The following is a 23,854-nucleotide window of genomic DNA, read 5'->3' as shown; positions in this document are numbered from 1 at the left end:
AGTCTAGACACTGGTGGTGGCGGCGAAGGAACCCGAAGACCAGCTGAAGGAGTCAACGGAGCGTTCTGCTGGAGGAAGACCCAGGGTGCCGCGGGTGATGGTGACTGGAGGTGGAAGGGGAGGAGGAGGGTTGCACGCTTTGCGTGAAACGAAAGCTAACAGCAGTAGAGAGAGAAACAGATTTAAAGCAGGGATGTAATGCTGTGATTGGATCATGAATTTCGTGGCCATTTCTGGTTGGTTTACTGAAAACGCCTCTAACCAGCTGAAAAGTTTTAGGAAGAGAGAGCGGTGATTGAAGTTATTGAAGTCTTCCTGAAAAAATGTACGCTTAGCTCCATTAGTGTGAATTAGTAAACAATTTTAGAAACGGCAAGTATCTCTGGACACCAAACAAATTCACCACCTATACATGTTCTGGCATGACACGTGACACTCAGAAACAATGGGCTGTGTGTGGGAACACCTTTATTTATTTATTTATTTCTTGTATAAAATAATCCATATGACTTACAACATATTCTTCTGCATGTAAATGCTCCAATGTGGCGCAATGGCCGCTCATCATAACCAAACAGTCATATTTATATAAACACTAAAACCAATAAAACTGTGCCAAGGCTGATATGGTTTCAAGTAACTGACGACAAACTTTTCTGAGCAGCCTTTTTCATGCAAAGAAGTATTCCAAGAAATTGTTGATGATCCAACCAGAACAAGAGCAAGCCAAAAAAATAAAAATTTAACAAGCATGTCAATTAATGTAATAAATCAGCCATAACAACTGAGGGCACTCTACCCTTTTACCTTAACTGTTTCGCAATTAGGAAACTACTTATTTGGCCTCAAAGTGCTAGTTTAAAGTTGCAGAAATATAATGTTTTGAAATAATATTATATAGTAAAGTTTTAGAAATTATCATCAAAATAGTTGCCAATTTTTGCAACATTTATTGTTAGCGCTAAACAGCTACAGAGAAGATTGGCACAAAAACTCTGCAACAAAAGATAACGCTGAAAATCTCTTAAGAGGCTTAGCAGGACCTTAAAGTTAGAGTGGGGTGGTATTCAATGCTTCTTCTTTTTCTTTTCTTTTTTATTCTTCACTCTTGTAAAATAGCATCCTCTCATCTACCATGTGGTATTCAGTTATATTGGAAAGCCAATTACAGCCTGATCTACAGTGGCACACATTAGCCACCCCAATATAAACTTTATCACCATAACTTGACCAGTTCTGCATAATGTCCACTGCTTCCATTCTTCAGCCCAAGGCCAGGATAGAGAGGCTGAGTGAACGTGGTGTGCTCTTTGTGGAGCAAAGTCATCGAGTCAGAGACGTTGTAAAAGGACAGAGTCCCTGATTTATAATCCAGGAACACTCCGATCGTGGAGGATGGAGGGCTGGACACTGCCATGCCTGTACTGTTGTGTTGGAAAGTGTAACCGTTTGGGGAGCACTCTAAACTCCACGACTTGTTGTTCTTTCCAAACTCTGGTTCATATGATGACAATCTGCTGATGTCTTTGTAGGACACTGCCACAGACCAAGTATAACCACTCAAAGTGACCTCCCAGTAACAGCGCTCTGACAAACCCTCTCTGCACAACACCTGCCCTGAGCGAGTAGAATATATATCATAGGCTGCATACGCCACTCGCCGGTGTTCTTGTGAAATGGACAAATATCGGGAGACTGAGTTCCCATCCAGGGTTAGAGGACGGCAATCTGATGAAAACACAAAGCAGTAAAAATAAGGCAATATTAACATCAACCTTTAAATATTTAGTTCATTACTAATGCACTGGTATATTGTGGAACTGCAGGGAATTAAATGTTTCACTCACAGCGTAAAAACTCCTCTCTGGTCTTTGGCACAGGTGGCAGCACAACATCTATAGTAGAAACTAACACAAACAAACAGATCCTAAATACCACTGGACATGAATCAAATCCACTGTATTACTCTGGATTCTTATACTTCTACCAGGTACCTGTGGCAGAGACCCTGTGAGATGTCTCCTTCAGGAGGCCCTCTATGTCATCCCTCAACTTAGACACGCAGTCAGTCACAGGTTTGAAAGTTGAACGTTGAGGATGAACAACAGGGCCAGTTGGCCAGTCTGGAGATTCGCAGGAGGTGGAGAGGGACTGGAAAGTCTGGAGGGAATTTAATAAGTCAGAGACCCAAAAAAAAAAAAAAATAGTCCAATATCACCATCAGTGTATCACGTGTTTCACTGACTGTCAAATCTGGCCAGCAGATGTCACATTTGCCGTGTCCTCAAGAAAAATTAACTGAGTTTTGCATGTTTTAAGCTTCTAATACAGACGGTGTGTGCTTTGGCTGTACAGCACTGATAATGTGGAATTTACATACAGTAACATAAGAAATTATACAAAGTGATAAAAATACCCCAAAACTGTTAAAATTGCTCCACACCACACCGGGTGTCTGCTACCTGAATGAAATGGATGTGGTCGTCGGTATGAGAAAGCTGTTCCAGGTCGGTGTCTCTTATCTTCAGCTTGGTGATCTCCTCCTTTAGCTGCAGCTGCAGCTCTTCAGCCTGACAGACTGCAGTGTGCTCCTGGGCTTTGATCAGCTGCTTCACCAATGTGCGTTTTTTCTTAATGGAGGAGATCAGTCCGTCAAAGACCTTATCACAGATCTTCACTGCAGGCTGGCTACAATTCTGTTCATACAAAGAAAAACAAAAACAAAAGGTTTTTCTTTTCTAAAATATGTTCTCAAATATGTATATGTATAAGTTGTTTTAATACATGCATTGTCATGGCAAACTGAATCTACAAGTTAATGCATGCATCTATAGTGGTTAATCAGGTTATGGTGGTGAAAAATGAAAGGCTCCATACATATATCGTAGGGCCGGTTATTTAAAAACATGGGATTACTCAAATACTAAAGTCTAAATTCCACACCTTGAACCCCTTCAGAGCTTGGAGCAGCTCATTCAGCTCTTTTTCTCTCTCCTTTTGTCTCTCCTGGACTTTCTTTTGATTCACGGTCAGCTGTTTCTGAAAGAAATTGTTGGCACAACAGCCAATGGCTCTTTGTGAATGGATATATTTAAATAGTATGTTTTCTATCACTTCGATCACATCCGACTGCTACTGGTGAGAAAGATTTGACTATAACGCTTAAGTAATATTCATATGCAATGTGACTGCAGACCTTTCTGTTTGTGTTTTTTGTTACTACCTGTTCCACAGCCCTCTCTGCTGCAGCGGACACTGTACGATGGCTCTTATGCTCATCTATAACGCACAGATAGCAGATACACTTCTTGTCTGTCTGACAGTAGACCTCCATCAGCTTGTTGTGCTTGGTACACATCTTTTCCTGCAGTGGGATTGTAGCAGAGACCAGCTGGTGCTTCTTCAACACAGGAACCCTGTGGTGAGGCTCCAGGTGAACGGGACAGTAAGATACCAAGCACGTCAGGCAAGACATCGTGGCTTTGTATCGTTTGGTCCCGCGGCAGAAATCACAGGCGACATCTGCTGGGCCGGCACAGGCCTCAGCAGCAGGGGGAGAAGCCCGCTGAAGGCCTGACTTCTTCAGCTTCTCCACAAGCTACAGTAGGGATGATTGAAAAAGAAAGGTGGTGATAAATATTGTAAATTACATGACATACAGGAGAAAAGCAGAATAAGAACAGAAATCACTCATAGTGTATACAGAGTCTACCAAGGCTTCACAATCATCTGAATTAGTTATTCTTAATTTTGGTCTATCTTTGTTTTTTAAGTGCACAAGGATTTTTAGAGAACCTAATTCATGGGGTTGTTAGGGCTTCACACAAGGATTGTACAAACTTCAAGTGAGTCAGTCAGACTCATGACCACTTACAGCCAAAAATGTATCTAGTGACTGTAGTCGGACCTACAGGCAGTGATGAAAAGTAACATTTACTCAAGCTGTACTTGTGTACAATTTTGAGGTACTTGTGTTTTACTTAAGAATTTAAATTGTTTGCTACTTTACACTTCTACTCAGCTACATTTAAAAGGCAAGTATTCACTTTTTTTACTACACTACATTTATTTGAAAACTTTAGTTAGCCTACTAGTTTCCTTGCAGATTCACATAAATACAAATGTAACCAATCAATGCAATCAGTGCTATCTTTCTACCACCACTTCCAGACGGCCTATTTCCACGCCATCACCTCAGCCAGCATGTTGTTCCTCCGCAGAACAGGCCTCGTGGTGAAGGTCTCCCTGCACTGAGGGCAGCTGTACTTTCCCTTCTTCTCTTTATGTTCCCAGCAACCCTCAATACAGCCTTTGCAGTAATTGTGTCCACAGGGAATGGTGACTGGCTCTTTTAGCAGCTCCAGACATACTGAACAGCAGAACTGATTCTGGTCCAAATCAACGCCATGCTCCTGCTGCTGCTGCTCAGCCATTTTGATGAGTTTTACAGAGAAAGCACTCATGAGTTTCGCTTTCTGTTATGGAAAAGACCCTCGGCAACGGCACACCTCCAAAGTCGTCAAGGTTAACCTGTGCCTTGCCAAACACTCAGCTGCCAGGTTAGTTTGAGCTGAAAAGTAACATTATTTTGTTGACTGCATTAGTTTTGAATTAGACTGCAACTAGCTAGAACAAAGTGTACCAATGTATGGCCTTTTTTAGCCAGCTAAGAGCAGGCCTATATCATGTTAGTCTACTTTTAGCTAGGTTAAGGCTACCTAGCTAAAACTAGTCAATACATTAAAGGTTTAATATAGTGTTATCCGAAAAGACGAGGTGTAGAATAATACAAAAATAATCCCTTTCAATTATCACATATGACATTGACCCACTAGAAGTGGTTGTGTATATGTCGACACCCTACCTTTTGCCTTGATTCGCTCTTCTTATTATTCGGATTGCAGGAGCAGCAAGACATTTCTGGTCGTGCATTAGAACCGATAGTAAAGTTGTCCTCTGATTCACTGCGTTCTTCGGCGCTCCCTCTCTTAGCTAATTCACTCTTTATGTTATCTTATTTTTATCTCATTTATTGTTTCTAGTATATTTCTTGTTTTCTTTTTCTTTACGTGTGGGTATGTAACTTGCTGCTTGTAGCCTAACAGAGTAATTTCCCAATTTGGGATTAATAAAGTCTACCAACCAACCAACCAACCAACCAACCAACCACTGTTTCTCTCTCTCTCTCTCTGGCGCGAACAGTGCGAAGCGAATGAGGCAAACACTCAATATTTTCGGAATTCGCACGAATCCATGTGAGTTAAAATAAAACTGAATACAATTTAATCTGGTTTTTGGAATTTTTTTAATATGAAAATTCTGGTTTTAATTTACTGTCGCACAACAAAACAGACAGTGAAAAATGTGTAAGCACAGTTGTTTAATTGTCTAACTTGTTACAAGCTATTGCTTGATACTTTTAAAACAAAAATAAAAACAATGAAAATCGAAAAGCATCTTTCAGCATTCAAAAGGCATGGAAATGTAAAATAAAGAGTAAAATCTTTGAAAAATACTGAAGTCATCAGTATAATAGCACATGTCCTTCATCTTTCCCAGATGGATGTTAGATTAGCCTAAGAAATTATTACAATGTTAAAATTAGTCATATCATTTATGGCCAGTAAATGTATTATTAGTTGGCACAACAAAAGAGAGACTGAAAAAAGTCCTATTAAACCAGCTTTTTACTTATTGAATCACTCAAAACTAAATGCAAAAACACTGCAATAAGGAGTTAAAATAAAACCAACTAAAAATACATCATTCAACATTTCAAAGTCTTGAGAGTTATTCAAAATGTTATACTGTGTCATCATTAATAATTTCCCAGATGTATATTTATTGTACCCTGTATTGGTAAAACACTAATCACACTGACATATTTGCAAGGGATTATAAAGTAACTACAGCTTGATCTCAAAAGCGTGGTTTCTAACTAATAATTTCAATGTCTCACACATCCATAACCCAAGTAGCCCATTGATCCCTATAGTTAAATATATAATAAACAGCAACCCCCTGCTCCACTCTTTTTATTGGCAATGCTCTATTTTTTGTTTTGATCATTCGCAACCCCAGATTACTTCCAGACAGCCTTTACTGTCTTGACTATGGCTTCCTTTGCAGTTTCTGCTCCTTCAGCTGCATCATATCCTATCTGACCGCCCTTCACTCCCCCCCACAGAGCGTCAGTTGCTAGTTGCTTTGTTGATACCATTGCTGAAAGATCCTGAAAATTTCTTAAAGTTGCAGTAACCATCCCTGCCACACCAAGAAAAGCTCCTAACACTGCCCCTGTTGCAGTACCTGCCAATCTGATCAATAAGCTGTCACAAACACTAATTGTAGCTTTATCTCTAATTTCTGCCGGTGACATGTTGCCTGATGACGATGACTGTCTAATGCGCTCTTCCTCTGTCTGTATTTCTCTTTTCACTGCTTGTAGCATCTCATTGGTGTAGCATCCTTTGTTTGCCTCAACCATCTTCTCTATGGTGTTGAGCAGCTCTGCCACCTGGAACTGGTTACTTCTGTATTCATCCTCTCCGCAGCTCTTCCAGTACTTATTATCAAAAACGTGGCACCGGCCTCCACACTTCTTCACCAGATTACTCAGATCTATATTCTGACTGACAAACTCCTCAATCTTCAACTCTTCCAGGAGCTGGTCACCATGAGTGAAGACAACGGCGGCATATTTTAAAGCTTCCTCAGACAAATATTGGCATATTTTTTTGATGACGTCCTTCTCGTGCTCTGTGAATTTCTCCACTTTAAGCACAATGAGAAAAGCATGAGGCCCAGGAATGCACTCTGTGATACACCTCACTATCCCATCCTTGAGCATCGTCTCGGATCCACACGTGTCAAAAAAACTGTGACTGTCGATCAACTTGATGCTTTTCCCATTGACAGATTTGGTTTCTGCATGAGAATGACTTGTTTCAGAGACGGCAGAATGGCTTATTTTGAATGCATCCTCTCCCAATATGGTGTTAGCCAGACTGCTTTTCCCAACTCCAGTTTTTCCCAGTAGGACAATTCTTCTTGATGTCAGCACTAGAAGAGAGCAATGATTCTGTATTAGCACGTCACTTTCCTTTTGGTACTAAAAGTGTTTTATCTTTATAAATGTATGCACATTTCACTTGTTTTTTTTTGTTGGCTTGGTTTATATTTATTCTGGTATTTTAAATCATCCAGAGTAAATCTGAGGATTTGTTCATGAATCAAAGTATTGCACAAATAGTATTTGTGGCCTGTGGATGGCGCCAAATGAAAGGTTAAGGGATCATCGAACAATTCCTCTATAATTATCATGAAGCCCAAATATCTCCTAATAATTAAAACATTGTGTGAAGTTAGTAATGTATTCTATCATGCATAATTCATCTTGCAAGCTTTTAACTGGTATATCCATTTCTTTCTTTTTAAGCTCTGTGTGTGGCAGAATCAAGTACAGTATGTTTCTCAGTGTTGACTGATGCAATCCTGACATGTACATTTACTTAAACACTGTAGCATAAGCACATAATTTAAATAATTGAAGTTGAGTTAAGTATTTCCATTTCATGCTAATTTATAATTCTACTCTTCTACATTTCAGAGGAAACTATTTGTATGTATCTGACAGATATGGAATACTTTCTAGTTACTTAACAAAACATATGATGGAAATAGGATGCAGTGTTCAAGATTTAACAACCTAACAGTATACACATGTATGCATCACCAATAACAATTTAAGACTTAAGACCTGAATACTTCCTCCACCACTGCGGGACCAACTCACCATCCATGTTGCAAAAAAACGAGTCACAAACTGGATGTGTTTCCTTCTGTTCTCTTGCTGTGGTCTGACTGTACTGTATACTTTCTTTTTCGACCACACCAGTTTCACTTGATCGGCCATACCTGAACAATGGAACGAGTGTTACATATGAGTTCCTGCTGCACTATACAAATTATTCAAAACATATCAAAGTGTAAGCAAAAAAAATATCACACATGAAAATAACATCATATAATGCAATGAACAGGGTTTTTATTTTTTGAAACGCCAGACTCAAAAACAAAAGTTCTGAGTCATTTTTTATACTGCTATTTGTACTATTTGAGTTTTGTGAAATGATAACATAACATTACAAAGGTTTTAAAAAAGTCAGTTAAAAATAAAACACTAAAAATAATAAAATAAAAAGAGAATCACACAAAGAATTAAACAAACAAACATCAGATTAAAGACAAATCATTTGTGAAGATGAGTTTAAGACAGAAGGGGGTTAACAGCTCGGCAATATAACCAGTTCAAGATTTAAAAGTTATCAAAACATTTGTTGTGTCAAAACAGTGTTGTATTGTGTCGTGTTGTTTTTTAATCCCAATAAAATCTTTGTAACGCTATTTTGAAGCCTCTGACAGGGAACAAGTGTTTCACTAATGCCAGTAAACAGGACATTACTGAAGGCAAGACAGAAGGTCCTGAATGCATGAATGACAGTTTCCAGATGAGCAGGTTGAAGTTGAACCTTGTCAGCTGTTTAGGGGTTTAGGGTGGTGGCTGTGGTTGGGAAAGTACAGGTTTGAAAAGAATGTTATTATGATTGTTTTATTAATAGAAAGTCTTATTGAGCTGGAGAGTATTGACAGGCTGTATAACCAGACTAACATGACATTATCTGAAGTGACTCCACCCACCCTGCTACGTTCACGGCGTTCCAAGCTCTATTTCCCACTAAATAGAAAACTCAGTGATATGAGTGCAATTTACATTTATACTGTATGAATAGCACAGTATTCTGAAGCAGTTTGGTTTCATGTTAAAGGCTCTAGAATATCGTACATATTAAATGAAAATATTAGGCTACATAGGCGTTATCTATTTATTGTCACAGAGGGGATGGCAGCTGCACCTTTTTATACTTGTCATACCTTTTCAGGTGGAGAATATTTTGTCTGAGTGAGACAGAACAAGTTGAAAGGAATTGTATCTGTTTTTATTGTCAGCATCCACACCTAACTGCAGGAATGAACTTTACAATTAAACAGAATGAAAACAAAAAGTCCTTTGTGTTTAAAGTGTGGCCTGTAGCCAGATTACTTCTTTCTTGTAAATGTAGAAAGGGTTTTACTTTCAATTCATTCTGGTCTCTTAGAATGTCGCACCATAAACATTACAGTTGTTTGCTACTTTTGGAAAACCTCAGAACTTCAGATTAAAGTCTGCTCCCAAAAATGTGTGTCAACATTACAAGTGTAGTCTGATGTAAGGCTAGCAATTCTCCTCCTGTAATTTGGTAGAAAAGCAGCCTCAAAAGTTAAAGCTGGCACATCATCAACAAACCCAATAAAGGAGTAAAGCCATCAGTGGCTCACTCATGTGTTCTTCATAGGTTTTGGACAACATAGGAGCTACACAGATAATACTTGTTAGCAGTGGTGGAATGTAACTAAGTAAATGTACTCTGTTTCAATTTCTGACATTCTTGTACTTTACTTAATGGTACATTATACTTAAACTTCTACTCCCCTAGATTTTAGAGCTATACTGTACTTTTTACTTCACTACATTTATTTGATACACAAAAACATATACTTATATGATGTGATGCAGATCTGTGCTAAAATCTACCCAGTTGTGTACAGAACTTAAAATTTGCTCCAAATTGATGAACTACAATAAAATATTCTTACACCTTTCTTAGTAAAAAACTGAATGATATAATATTCTATGATCATAACACTTTTGAAAGTGTCATTCTAAGTACTTCTGCTTTTGATACTAATTACTTTTTGCTGTTAATGTTTCTGTACTTTTACTGAAGTAACATTTTTAATTCTTTTATTTTTTCCTTAACTTAAGTAAATGACTTGAGTACTTTTTACTCCACTGCTTGTTAGTAAGATCAATTATTGATGGTTTTGGTATTTTAATGGAATTTATTGACAAATATATGAATACTGTTGTCCTTTGACATCATGGGAATTGTTGTATGAAATAAGAAACTGGAAGGACTTGACCAATCAGCTGTTTTATTGTTACATAATACATTCACAACACAGCAACACATGTTAACAAAAAATATATGTAAAGAATTAAAAAAAAAGGTTACACAGTGTGATTTAGTATTTTACTTCCATAATGTTGGTGGCTTTACTTTGGAAACTTCCATCAGAGCTACAGGAGACATTTTACAGCAGTGTTTACAGTTTGACTATAGTACTCCTCAAGGCAAGAATGCTTGTGTAAAATTGGTGGCATGCTCCTATATATAACAACCCAAAGTCATAGACCCAGCAACCACTTATAGATTTCAGATCATTAGTTAATTTGAATGTTAAACACATGTATTTCCATTTTGGTAAATCTTCTATATACTGTTTGCTTCTCTATTTACGGTTTATTTGCTCAGTATTTTAAGAAAAGTAATCACAGTGGTTCTCTTTTCAGGTGACAGGAACCAGCACACAGTTTAAAGCACAGATGCAAGGACTTCCATAAGGTAAGAGACCTAAATGGACAAATGAATACAACCTTAAACTAATCTGATAATAACTACATTTGACAGGTTACCACTTTAGAAAAAAATGATAATAAGAATTTGAAATGAACTGTATAGGATTGCAACAACTTACATGTCAATATCAACCTATTAAGACACCTGCTGTTTGTTTGTTTGTTTGTTTTTAAATGTGATTCATTCAAACGGATTCCAAGGATCATAGATTCTTTTGTACAAAGCATTAAGTTTGTTAAAGACAACTTCAAATGTCTTTTGTATTACACTCACTGGTGCTATGCTTACGTCATCTACCTTTATTGTAAGGGCTGGCGGAGCCACATTTAAAGCTGTCAATCCTTTATTTGACCCCTTCACAGATTTTGAATGTAACAACACAGCTGAGACAGTTGCTACTAACCCAGCTATGACTGCGAACCCCACTAAACCTCTGATCCATGTTCGTGCTGCATTGTTCACCTGCTTCTTAAGGATGTTGCTCATAGCCTGTTTCCTGATCTCTTCATATGACTTGTTTCCTAATGAGTGTCTAATATGCCCTTCCTCTTCCTGGATTTTTCTCTCTACTTCTTGCAACTTTTCATCTGTGTAGTATTCTCCATTGTTTTCCATCGCTATATTATCTATGGTGTTGAGCAGCTCTGCCACCTGGAACAGGTTACTTCTGTATTCGTCCTCTCCGTTGGTCTTCCAGTATTTATTATCAACGACGTGGCACCGGCCGCCGCACTTCTTCACCAGATCACTGAGACCTTCACTTTGCTCAGCATAATCCTCCATTTTCATTCCTTCAGGGAGCTGGTCACCATGAGTGAAGACAATAACAGCATATTTTAGAGCATCTTCAGAGAAATATTCACACATTTGTGTGATGACAGCCTTCTCCTGCTCTGTGAATTTCTCTACTTTAAGCACAATAAGAAAAGCGTGAGGCCCAGGAGCGCACTCTGTGATACACCTCACTATCTCACGCTCCATCTCCTCCTCAGACCTGCCTGCATCAAAGAAACCAGGAGCGTCAATCAAAGTGATGCTTCTTCCATTGACACATTTGGTTTCAGCTGGAGAACAATGTGTTTTCGAGTCATTAAATTGTCTAATTTTGAATGTGGCCTCTCCAAATATGGTGTTCGCCAGGCTGCTCTTTCCAACTCCAGTTTTCCCTAGTAGGACAATCCTCCTTGTTTTCAGCACTAGAAGAGAATAATGACTCTGTATCAGTAAATCAGTATCAATATCTTGCCCCTTGGTTCTAGGTTCTAAAAATAAAAATTATTACACAGTGGGAAATAAGGCTGAGGATACAGAAAAACATTAATAATCACAACTTTGCATGTTTTAGAATCTTTCATAGGAAAAAAGTGACATCTATGGCATGATTATGTTAAACAGCTAATTCCAATTTTAAAGTAAAGCTAATGTTGAGAATTGTGTGGTCATTCTGTTGCTTTATGATCACGGTTTCCTATTTTGAATGTATTTCTGTTAAGGGGGCTGCTGGCTGTCCCTATCTGTTTTCCCCTTTCCCTCGTGTAGACCTACCTGTCTTCTGTATGTAGGTCAAGTGGCGGGGCCATTCTCTCAGCGCCCTGCCATTCATCTTGCACAGCTGCTGCCAATCACCTCACCAGTACTTAAGTGGTGTAGTCTACGTGATACGCGGGTATATGCAGTACACCCATTAAGAAAGCTCCAGGATTTCCATATACCCACTTAAAAATGCCCAATGACCCACAACAACATACTTTCCATTAGTTTTTTATTATATCTTGAATTGTCATCTGTGTTTTTCTTTTTCACATTAAAAGGTATTTTAACTATAAATTGGTGCATAAAAGTGTATCAGAAATGAAGTCGTTGATGCTCAAAACTGGGGGAGGACAGACAGATTCTATACAGATATAGGCAGATATACAGTACAGTATACCCACTACAATATTCCTGCAGCCCTCAGCCTTGTTCCCTCCAGCCTGTTGTTCCTGTAAGTACTGATTCCATTACAACTCTTTGTTAAACTGTGTCTCGTGGTGAATCTCTCAGTGTTCTGGGTCAGAACTGCCACAACAGTTTCACGATACAATCCTTTTTTCGGGACTGCAAAGATAGCCTATTTATTCTGCGAATTCAGATGAAGTTCCTTGAAAAGATGAGGGGAACGCTGCTAACATCATTAACAATATATCAAACATTAACAACATTAACTGCAGATATCGCTGTTTTGCGTGAAAGTGGTTTGTGAAGAGAATTTTATTGTCACCGGACTGCACTTCAGTATATTTCACGTTAATAAGAAACATGGTGGTGTTAATAAGAGAAGGGGTGAATAATACATATATTTATATTACTTACTATATTATGTTACTTTATATATATTTAATCTAGTCTATATGTAATTAAAATAATGTAACACTTACTATTTGGTGGATTATTACAAATTATGCTTAAACACATTCAGAAAATTGTGAATCTAACTTTGTCAGTACATTTGGTCGGTAGAGCTGCGTTGTTATTTCCTTGTTTTTGGTAACGGGAGTTCTGCTGAGAGCAGAAAGCGATTCATGGCGTGCCCTAATCTTCTTTTCATCTTAATTTTTTGACTTTGTTGACTCCATCCCCGACTAAATTCTGGGACCCAGAGTTAATTTGTGACTGCCTGCTCCCTGACATCCATCAACCGCAGAAAAGTTATCGGGCCAGTAGTTTTTTCAGGCAAGCAAACCATGTCTGTTAACGGACATACCTCAAAGGTAACAAACTAAAATGAAACCATTCCTACTAAAATATAAAAACGTCAACTAAAATGTTTTAATATTGTATAGATTGTATATTGTTAGAAATAGTTGTGAATTTTGAAAATGCCCCAAATCATACAGATTTGAATAAACATATTTGATGCTCATTATTGACACAATAGCAGCAATAAGTCGTAACTTACTGTTCATGCTGTGAAAAGTAGAAGTGCAAAAAATTACTCAGATCCACGATAAGTCTATGAGTATTTCCTCTTGTTCTCGCTCTGACCATAGATTGTAGAGAATAGACTCCACCTCTTGATTAGTTTTTTTCTACTTTTCTGACTGGTTTCCTGGCTGCAGACCAACACACATTGCGTTTGTTTTTATTTAAAGTGAATTATGCATAAGCAACAGTAATAACTATGGTCTACCAGAAATGGCTACATAACACTAAATATACATGATAGCCTATAGGACAAAAATATTTAGCAGTTCTGACCATGTTTATGTTTTAATAGGCTACTTCGTTTTTTTGTCCAGGAAAATAATAATTTCTCCCTGAAAATGATGTCCAGTTTTGATTTCAATCTTTGATTTCACTTTCACAGTATGATGCACATTTAACAATGGTTAATTCTGTAGAGTCAAAAAAGGGATGTTCAGTTTTAATACAGGAATGCATGTTGTAAAAAAAATAAATCACGTATTTATCCCAAAATCTTCATTCATGTTTATAAGTTGAAATGTACATAATGTGGATATTCACATTTTGTTCAGTCTTCATTTATTTTTGCATTTATTGTGTCTGTTCTGAAGAAAGGAAACTCTAACTCATACGTCTGGCAGCATAGACAAGGCCTTGAAGGCAAGTCTGTACAAACCCACAGTGTATGTCACTATAATGAAGTGATGTGATGTGATATTTTGTTCAGACTTTATTTATTTATATAGCACTCTTCATACATAAAAATGTAAAAATGTAGCACAAAGTGCTTCATACCAGCCCCTTTGTAATTATGAGAACTGTTCCAACACTCACTCCTACACCAAAAAGAGCTCCTAACACTATACCTGTTGCAGTACCTGCCAATTTGATCAAAAGCTTCTCAGATACGCTGCCCTTAGTCTGCTCTCTGATCTCTTCCTCTGACATGTTTCCTGATGACGGTCTAATGGCCTCCACCTCTAGTTGTATTACATCCTCCACTGTTTGTAGCATCTCATTGGTGCAGCAGCTTCCTTTGTTTACCTCAATCGTCTTCTCTATTGTGTTAAGTAGCTCCTTCACCTGGAACTGGTTGCTTCTGTGTTAAGTAGCTCCTTCACCTGGAACTGGTTGCTTTTGTATTCATCCTGCTGGTTGTTCTTCCAGTATTTATTATCAAGGACGTGAGTAAAGACTACTGTGGCATATCTTAAAACTTCTTCAGAAAAGTGCTGGTTTATTGTTGTGATGACAGCCTGCTCATGCTCTGTGAATCTCTCCACTTTAAGCACAATGAGAAAAGCATGAGGCCCAGGAGCACACTCTGTGATACACTTTAGTATCTCAAGCTTCAGCTCCTCCTCAGATCTCTTTGTGTCGAAGAAACCAGGAGTGTCGATCAAAGTGATGCTTCTTCCGTTGACAGATTTGGTTTTTGCTTTACATTCACTTGTTTCAGAGTCGCTATTGTGGCCGATTGTGAACAGTTCCTCTCCAAATATGGTGTTAGCCAGGCTGCTTTTCCCAGATCCAGTTTTTCCTAACATCACAATTCTCCTTGTGTTTGACACTGAAAGAGAATAATGTCCATCAATATATAATATATATGATATATAATAATATAAGAAGATACAAATAAACTCAATAACAATAGAAATACTAAAATCCTCACTGTCCACAAGTAGTACACGATAGTGCTTAGCATAATAAGGGAACAGAGAATGGTTTAAAAAAATAAAAGAGGACGAGCATATTAATGATCAAGAACATCTTACCAATCACATCACATTACTGCTAAACAATATAAGGTAATATATTGTGGTATATGAAGCACAGGATCAACATATTTTGACTCATAGAAATAACAGCTTTAGACTACCAAATTTGCAAATCAAATCAATTTTTCACATTCACACACTGTAATTTCATTTTCACTCTCAAATGTACAGTAGCAAAATGCTATCAGTGTAGAGCCCGGCCGTCATTAAAGAGAGCAGCGCTGCGACATCAGCAGGCTGAGGTGGACAAAACACAGATGTGTTCAGTAAAGGCAGCAGGAGCTCCCTTCAGCAATCCATCCATCCATCCATCTTCGTCCGCTTATCCGGTCTCGGGTCGCGGGGGTAGCAGCTCCAGCAGGGGACCCCAAATTTCCCTTTCCCGAGCCACATTAACCAGCTCCAACTGGGGGATCCCGAGGCGTTCCCAGGCCAGGTTGGAGATATAATCCCTCCACCTAGTCCTGGGTCTTCCCCGAGGCCTCCTCCCAGCTGGACGTGCCTGGAACACCTCCCTAGGGAGGCGCCCAGGGGGCATCCTTACCAGATGCCCGAACCACCTCAACTGGCTCCTTTCGACGCGAAGGAGCAGCGGCTCTACTCCGAGCTCCTCACGGATGACTGAGCTTCTCACCCTATCTCTAAGGGAGACACCAGCCACCCTCCTGAGGAAACCCATTTCAGCCGCTTGTACCCTGGTTCTCGTTCTTTCGGTCATGACCCAGCCTTCATGACCATAGGTGAGGGTAGGAACGAAAACTGACCGGTAGATTGAGAGCTTTGCCTTCTGGCTCAGCTCTCTTTTCGTCACAACGGTGCGATAAATTGAATGTAATACCGCACCCGGTGCGCCGATTCTCCGACTGATCTCCCGCTCCATTGTCCCCTCACTCGCGAACAAGACCCCAAGGTATTTGAACTCCTTCACTTGGGGTAAGGACTCATTCCATACCTGGAGAAGGCACTCCATCGGTTTCCTGCTGAGAACCATGGCCTCCGATTTAGAGGTGCTGATCCTCATCCCAGCCGCTTCACACTCGGCTGCAAACCGATCCAGTGAGTGTTGAAGGTCACAGGCCGATGATGCCATCAGGACCACATCATCTGCAAAAAGCAGCGATGAGATCCCCAGCCCACCGAACTGCAACCCCTCTCCACCCCGACTACGCCTCGATATCCTGTCCATATATACTACAAACAGGATTGGTGACAAAGCGCAGCCCTGGCGGTGGCCAACCCTCACCTGAAACGAGTCCGACTTACTGCCGAGAACCCGGACACAGCTCTCGCTTTGGTCGTACAGAGATTGGATGGCCCTGAGAAGGGACCCCCTCACCCCATACTCCCGCAGCACCTCCCACAGTATCTCCCAGGGGACCCGGTCATACGCCTTCTCCAGATCCACAAAGCACATGTAGACCGGTTGGGCATACTCCCAGACTCCCTCCAGGATCCTTGCGAGAGTAAAGATCTGGTCCGTTGTTCCACGACCAGGACGGAATCCGCATTGTTCCTCTTCAACCTGAGGTTCGACTATCGACCGAACCCTCCTTTCCAGCACCTTGGAGTAGACTTTACCAGGGAGGCTGAGAAGTGTGATACCCCTGTAATTGGCACACACCCTCTGGTCCCCCTTTTTGAAAAGGGGAACCACCACCCCAGTCTACCACTCCTTAGGCACCGTCCCAGACTTCCACGCAATGTTGAAGAGGCGTGTCAACCAAGACAACCCCTCCACACCCAGAGCTTTAAGGATTTCTGGACAGATCTCATCAATCCCTGGGGCTTTGCCACTGTGGAGTTGTTTAACTACCTCAGCAACTTCCACCAGGGAAATTGACGACAATCCCCCATCATCCTCCAGCTCTGCCTCTACCATAGAGGGCGTATTAGTCGGATTTAGGAGTTCCTCAAAGTGCTCCTTCCACCGCCCTATTACCTCCTCAGTTGAGGTCAACAGCATCCCATCCTTACTGTACACAGCTTGGATGGTTCCCCGCTTCCCCCTCCTGAGGTGGCAAACGGTTTTCCAGAAGCACCTTGGTGCCGACCGAAAGTCCTTCTCCATGTCTTCTCCAAACTTCTCCCACACCCGCTGCTTTGCCTCTTTCACGGCAGAGGCTGCAGCCCTTCGGGCCCTTCGGTACCTTGCAACTGCCTCCGGAGTCCTCTGGGATAACATATCCCGGAAAGACTCCTTCTTCAGTCGGACGGCTTCCCTGACCACCGGTGTCCACCACGGTGTTCGTGGGTTACCGCCCCTTGAGGCACCTAAGACCACAGCTCCCCACCGCAGCTTCAGCAATGGAAACTTTGAACATTGTCCACTCGGGTTCAATGCCCCCAGCCTCCACAGGGATGCACGAAAAGCTCCGCCGGAGGTGTGAGTTGAAAGTCTGTTGGACAGGGGCCTCCTCCAGACGTTCCCAATTTACCCGCACTACCCGTTTGAGCTTACCAGGTCTGTCCAGAGTCTTCCCCCACCCCCTGACCCAACTCACCACAGATGGTGATCAGTTGACAGCTCCGCCCCTCTCTTCACCCGAGTGTCCAAAACATACGGCCTCAGATCAGATGAAACGATTATAAAATCGATCATTGACCTTTGGCCTAGGGTGCTCTGGTACCAAGTACACTTATGAGCATCACTATGTTCGAACATGGTGTTCGTTATAGACAATCCATGACTAGCACAGAAGTCCAACAACAAACAACCACTCTGGTTTAGATCAGGGAGGCCGTTCCTCCCAATCACGCCTCTCCATGTGTCTCCATCATTGCCCACGTGCGCGTTGAAGTCCCCCAGCAGAACTATGGAGTCCCCCACTGGAGCCCCATACAGGACTCCACTCAAGGTCTCCAAGAAGGCCGAATACTCCGAACTCTTGTTTGGTGCATATGTACAAACAACAGTCAGAGTTTTCCCCCCCACAACCCGCAGGTGTAGGGAGGCGACCCTCTCGTCCACTGGGGTAAACTCCAACGTAGCGGCGCTCAGCCGGGGGCTTGTGAGTATCCCCACACCCGCCCGGTGCCTCACACCCTGGGCAACTCCGGAGAAGAAAAGAGTCCAACCCCTATCCAGGAGTATGGTTCCAGAACCGAGACTGTGCGTAGAGGTAAGCCCCACCAGATCTAACCGGTAGCACTCCACCTCCCGCACCAGTTCCGGCTCCTTCCCCCACAGAGAGGTGACATTCCATGTCCCCAGAGCCAGCGTCTGCTGCCTGGGTCAGGTCCGTCGAGGCCCCTGACCTTCACTGCCACCCATGTGGCAGCGCACCTGACCCCAGCGGTTCCTCCCACAGGGAGGATGGGATGGAGCCCATGGGATGGAGAGATGGATGCCACGTAGCTTTTTCGGGCTGTGCCCGGCCGGGCTCCGTGGCAAACCTGGCCACCAGACGCTCGCTGACGAGCCCTCCATCTGGGCCTGGCTCCAGACGGGGGCCCCGGGCTTCCTCCGGGCAGGGTCTCTCTATCTCTTCCTCGTTCTGTCATAGGGGTTTTGAACCATTCTTTGTCTGGCCCCTCACCTGAGACCACTTTGCCTTGGGAGACCCTACCAGGAGCACAAAGCTCCAGACAACATAGCCCTCAGGTTCATAGGGACACACAAACCTCTCCACCACGATCCGGTGATGGTTCCCTTCAGCAATGTTCATTTAAATATACATAAAAAGAGAAAATGTCTAAAAATGGGAATGTACTAGTGCAGAAGTTAGGGATAAAATATAACATATAAAATATCAAATAAAAGAAAAAATACTTTATTTTCTCAATTGTTTTGATTTCTAGACACACTAGCTTTGACAAAAACAGTGTTTGTGACAAATCCAACCTTGGCATACATCCATGATCTCAAAGATATGTGTCTTTTTGTTGTGACTTTTCATCACTACGCTGAATAAAAATCCATATTCCCATGAAGGAATAGTGAGTATGGTTGAAAATAAAACATTGGTATTCTTCCTCTCATCATTCCCACCTTCAGATCTCCCTGCAGCTGCATTTCCTACTCTCATATGTTGGTGAAGTGAGATAATAGGCTATTGAAATAAAACTGCATGTGGCCAAAATCTCTTCTAATGCTGAACGGTGCTCACATGCAGTGTTTCTCAAACTGTTTTAGACCAAGGACTGCCAAATATCCCCAAAAACAATGGGCCTTCCAACAGTATTTACAAATGACAGCTAAATGAAATGACAGTTTTTACAAATAGCTTACTCACTCATTGTTTCTGTTGCCATCTTAATGAAGAGGGATGTTGCTGCTTATACTGAGACATCAGGGAAGCAATGTCTGTCGTAAGCATGGATGTATTATAAGACCTTCTTAAGCCATTGATCCATCTTATCAGTTGACAGCATAAGACTGTTAATATTAATATTAACTGTCTATGGTTGACACTAAACTTTATTCATCCGTATTTCCTTCAAAATGTGTGACGTAAATTGGAGGAAGTGTTGCAAAACGGTCTGCTTCATAGTTGAAGTCTGACAACACCACAAAACCAAAACAGCCAATTGAAATAATAAGGTTTGCATTTCCATATGAGTTTATTTAATATTGAAAACAACACATCTATGCACCTCCCTATTAGGCTTTGTAGTTGCTGGCAGACAGTTTGAGAAACACCATTTTCAATTTTAAGTCAAAAGCGTATTTTACCAAGTCTACTCGTAGACCAGCAGGGGTCGGTGCGGACCACTCTGACAAATACTGGTCTATGTTGCTGAAATACAGTGCACATATTGGTGGTTTTTTGGTGGCTTAAGATTCAGTTTTTGTTTAGTCGCTCTCACAAAAAGTGAAACTTTACTCTGTTTTTATTACTTCATAAATGGCTACTTTATAGCAGCTGATAAAACTCTCAGCAACAGTCTTCTCAGATAAAGTTGACATGGACTACTCTGCTGAATGTTACTGGCCTGTGATTACCACAATGGTCGATGCATCACAAATAGCAAACAGTTGGCTGAATATTTGGCTGCTACATTTCACATTAGCCAGTACTGGTTTGGTTACAATAGTTAGCCTACAGAATAGTCAAATTACATCATTTTACTTTAATTGATGTAACCAGAATGTCAGGCAAATAACAACTGAAAGACGTAGGCTAACTTTAACTCACCGTTCATGTTGTTAGAAGAGAAATCAGTGAAGAGTCAAATTTGGATTTACCCGACAACCACCCTGTTTATCTTTTCTCCTGTCCTCTGACACAGGTTTTATTCTAGGTTCACTTTCACTTGTGTGTGTGTGTGTGTGTGTGTGTGTGTGTGTGTGTGTGTGTGTGTGTGTGTGTGTGTGTGTGTGTGTGTGCCTTACTAAGTAAAAGATGGATTTGCTCAAATAATAGTTTTTAATAATGTATTGATTGTTATGATATTTGTAATGGTGATACCTTGTAATCCCCAAAGAACTTTTCGAACTGATGTTGTACATACATTAAGTAGTCTCGCTTTGCCAGACCCTCCTCCAAAGTAAGTGACATTTCCTGGTTAGCGTTTGCAACAGGAAACAGTGAACAATAGGTGACAGAAATACAGTCAGCAGTGTACACTGGTTTGATTAAAACATTTTTTTAAAGATCTTATCTATGAAAGATGTTAAAACAATTTTATGTCTGGTTACAGTTTACAGTATATACCATAAACAACACATCAGACACTCAGTGGTAAGTTAAGATAAGATAGAACTTTTATTTATCGTGTAGGCCTATGTACAATATCAAGTAGGCTATAGGTAAGTGTGTAATTCAGAAAGAAAATAGCTTGTGAAACAGGAATAAGCAACTAACTAAAGTTTGAAGCACAGACAAGAAGTACAACTTATAATATATTACATATGAATTAGCATAATGAGCTAGTTTAGAACCACATTATCATGCAACCTACTGGGAGACATGAATTTTGAATGATCGATTACTTCCATCTTCTTCAAGGGTCAGGACTCATTAAAGGTTTTGACTCTGTTTTAACTTTGGCTGTAATATCTTGTGCTTTAAAGACAGATAGTGCATCATCCTTAAAAACCTCTGCTGTCCTCTTTGCTGCTTCCAGTGGTGTGCCTGCTCCCTTAGCTGCATTGTATCCTGTAAAACCTCCTTTCAGCGCTCCTGCTGCAGCAGTTACTCCTACTATGCTCCCTGCTAATGCTGTTACTCCTCCTCCTGCTGCTGATCCTCCAACCGCTCCTCCACATGCCATTGCTGTTGCTGCTGTTGCTGCTATTTTGATTAAAGCTCTCTCCTCTGACAAATATTTCTTTAAAACATTGATAACTTCTCCTGGCAACAGTATTACACCAAAAAGAGCTCCTAACACTACACCTGTTAAAATACCTGCTAGTTTGATCAAAAGCTTCTCAAATACGCTGCCCTTAGCCTGCTCTCTGATCTCTTCCTCTGACATGTTTCCTGATGACGGTCTAATGGCCTCCACCTCTTGTTGTATTACATCCTCCACTGTTTGTAGCATCTCATTGGTGTAGCAGCTTCCTTGGTTTGCCTCAACTATCTTCTCTATTGTGTTAAGTAGCTCCTTCACCTGGAACTGGTTGCTTCTGTATTCATCCTGCTGGTTGTTCTTCCAGTATTTATTATCAACGACGTGGCAGCGGTCGCCGCACTTCTTTACCAGATTACTAATCTTGTTCTGGCCAACAAAATCCTCAATTGTCTGTCCTTCCTCAAGTTGGTTACCGTGAGTAAAGACTACTGTGGCATATCTTAAAACTTCTTCAGAAAAGTGCTGGTTTATTGTTGTGATGACAGCCTGCTCCTGCTCTGTGAATCTCTCCACTTTAAGCACAATGAGAAAAGCATGAGGCCCAGGAGCACACTCTGTGATACACTTTAGTATCTCACGCTTCAGCTCCTCCTCAGATCTCTATGTGTCGAAGAAACCAGGAGTGTCGATCAAAGTGATGCTTCTTCCATTGACAGATTTGGTTTTTGCTTGACATTCACTTGTTTCAGAGTCGCTATTGTGGCCGATTGTGAACAGTTCCTCTCCAAATATGGTGTTAGCCAGGCTGCTTTTCCCAGATCCAGTTTTTCCCAAGATCATAATTCTCCTTGTGTTTGACACTAAAAGAGAATGATGTCCATCAATAATACTGTACATTTGTCTTTAGGCTGTTTTTATGTTTAAGAAGACACACATGAACTCAGTTACAGTAAAAATCCTCATGCTCAGAAATCACAATGAAAGGGGAAACAAGTTTTACTTTAAAAAGAGCTGCATTAGCACAATAAAATTATGAAGAATGGTACATAAAAAGAGTCCCATGAGCATTAAAAATAGTGTATCTATCTTAACTTTTTTAACAAAACCAATCACTGTTCAACATTTGGAAAGAAAAAAAGAAGAAAAAAACAGCCATTAAAGTGTATCACATTTGCACTGTAAAAAAAAACATCTACATCTTACAACTTAATGTGCAGTGTTCAGTCCTGACAGAAATAACTAAAAGAAATAAACTTACCGTCCATGTTGTCAAATGTGAAGTTACTGTGCAGCGAAAATTAGTCAGAGTGACAAGACTGCTAGAGTGTATGTGTTTCCTGTATGCATTTCCTGTATCTTCCTGTATTACCAGCTTTTTATTTTGTTTTTTTACCTTGTCACGCCTATTTAACGTTGGCAGGCCTCCTCTCAGTCCACGATGTGGTTCCCTCTCTTTAAATGATGTGAAATAGCTGACATCCAGTTTAATTGAAACAATAAATATAAACAAATGATCCACACAAGAAACAGTTCAGATGTAAGTCTGGATGAACTTGTTCCAAATCGACCAACTACTCAGACCTAGGGGGTAGTTGGATTCATGAGAAGTTAAGAATGTTAACAATAAGGGTTGTTTTATCTGCACTTGAAGTGAACAATTTTTGGATAATTAAGATATGGGTTTTGAGTTTAAAACTTCACAAAAACTTTTTGGCATCCATGTTAAGTATAGCAGTCGTATAAAGTGTAAAATGTGATTCAGAAGGTCTGTTCTCTTAGCTGCAAATTCTGCATATACGGTGCTCCTCTTAATAGGTGGTAGAGGGAGCAACAAAGGCAAGATCCACTTGTCTTCATCACTGCATCATGAAAGCCACAGAACATAGTGTATTTAAAACCACAGCACATGCCACACTCCATCATCACATGCTTTGCAGTAAAACATTTATTGGTTTAACTAAAATCATTCTTTGCTCAAATTACATTCTTTTGACATGTTTCAATACTAACACTTTTCAAAGACAAAAGGACAGATACATTATGTTTTCTCCAAATCCTTCTTAACAGAAGATAAGAAGTGCACAGAAGGCTTCCTCGTCAGCAGCCAGAGTGCCTGTGGGTCTCACATACAGTAACATTTCTTTCCCCCTTGTATTGTCCTTCGTGTCATGGGGACTTGTTTAGTTTATTTACATTTTGTATCAGCCTGTCTAAACGCGTTCGATCGCAGCACGGGTCTCTGGGACCCCCCCCGTGCCAGTTCACGTGAAATGACATCACATAGTACGCAAGGTAGTATTAGTAGTTAGTCACCGGGGGACCCGAAGCTCAACGCCAGGCCAATGCAAAAATGTCAAATAAACTGAAGGACAACACAAG

The 23,854-nt window shown here is 40.6% G+C and overlaps 4 protein-coding genes and 1 pseudogene across 4 annotated transcripts; all 5 read right to left on the bottom strand.

Annotated features, from left to right (window-relative positions):
* Nucleotides 1-1,096: 1,096 nt before the first annotated feature.
* LOC116053326 (E3 ubiquitin-protein ligase TRIM47-like) lies at nt 1,097-4,646 on the bottom strand. The gene is made up of 7 exons (XM_031304393.2): nt 4,194-4,646; nt 3,224-3,598; nt 2,944-3,039; nt 2,463-2,696; nt 1,995-2,160; nt 1,848-1,907; nt 1,097-1,728 (listed from the first exon to the last, which is right to left on the bottom strand). The coding sequence occupies exons 1-7, from the start codon at nt 4,461-4,463 to the stop codon at nt 1,217-1,219; spliced, it is 1,713 nt and encodes a 570-aa protein (XP_031160253.1). The 5' UTR covers nt 4,464-4,646; the 3' UTR covers nt 1,097-1,216.
* A 719-nt stretch (nt 4,647-5,365) lies between these two features.
* On the bottom strand, nt 5,366-7,898 carry LOC116053339 (GTPase IMAP family member 7-like). The gene is made up of 2 exons (XM_031304425.2): nt 7,796-7,898; nt 5,366-7,062 (listed from the first exon to the last, which is right to left on the bottom strand). The coding sequence occupies exons 1-2, from the start codon at nt 7,800-7,802 to the stop codon at nt 6,083-6,085; spliced, it is 987 nt and encodes a 328-aa protein (XP_031160285.1). The 5' UTR covers nt 7,803-7,898; the 3' UTR covers nt 5,366-6,082.
* Nucleotides 7,899-10,015: 2,117 nt separating this feature from the next.
* LOC116053336 (GTPase IMAP family member 7-like) lies at nt 10,016-13,637 on the bottom strand. The gene is made up of 2 exons (XM_031304421.2): nt 13,459-13,637; nt 10,016-11,716 (listed from the first exon to the last, which is right to left on the bottom strand). The coding sequence occupies exons 1-2, from the start codon at nt 13,463-13,465 to the stop codon at nt 10,701-10,703; spliced, it is 1,023 nt and encodes a 340-aa protein (XP_031160281.1). The 5' UTR covers nt 13,466-13,637; the 3' UTR covers nt 10,016-10,700.
* Nucleotides 13,638-14,252: 615 nt separating this feature from the next.
* On the bottom strand, nt 14,253-20,507 carry LOC118493654 (GTPase IMAP family member 7-like). The gene is made up of 3 exons (XM_035994240.1): nt 20,377-20,507; nt 14,585-15,033; nt 14,253-14,546 (listed from the first exon to the last, which is right to left on the bottom strand). The coding sequence occupies exons 1-3, from the start codon at nt 20,381-20,383 to the stop codon at nt 14,253-14,255; spliced, it is 750 nt and encodes a 249-aa protein (XP_035850133.1). The 5' UTR covers nt 20,384-20,507.
* A 656-nt stretch (nt 20,508-21,163) lies between these two features.
* On the bottom strand, nt 21,164-22,965 carry LOC118493616 (annotated as a pseudogene).
* Nucleotides 22,966-23,854: the final 889 nt, after the last annotated feature.

Source organism: Sander lucioperca, chromosome 17 (genome assembly GCF_008315115.2).
Source record: "Sander lucioperca isolate FBNREF2018 chromosome 17, SLUC_FBN_1.2, whole genome shotgun sequence".
In the NCBI taxonomy this organism is placed as follows: domain Eukaryota; kingdom Metazoa; phylum Chordata; class Actinopteri; order Perciformes; family Percidae; genus Sander; species Sander lucioperca.
The sequence above is the reverse complement of the archived record's forward strand: the minus strand, read 5'-3'. Positions and strand labels throughout refer to the sequence as shown.

What these genes read in the sequence shown, in the direction of transcription:
- LOC116053326 (XM_031304393.2), bottom strand. Translation starts at nt 4,463, where the DNA reads ATGAGTGCTTTCTCTGTAAAACTCATCAAAATGGCTGAGCAGCAGCAG. An exon ending in CAGAGAGGGCTGTGGAACAG is followed by an intron (nt 3,040 to 3,223) that starts GTAGTAACAAAA and finishes AATTTCTTTCAG; the next exon opens with AAACAGCTGACCGTGAATCA. An exon ending in TCACAGGGTCTCTGCCACAG is followed by an intron (nt 1,908 to 1,994) that starts GTACCTGGTAGA and finishes TGTTTGTGTTAG; the next exon opens with TTTCTACTATAGATGTTGTG.
- LOC118493654 (XM_035994240.1), bottom strand. An exon ending in ACAAAAGCAACCAGTTCCAG is followed by an intron (nt 14,547 to 14,584) that starts GTGAAGGAGCTA and finishes AACCAGTTCCAG; the next exon opens with GTGAAGGAGCTACTTAACAC.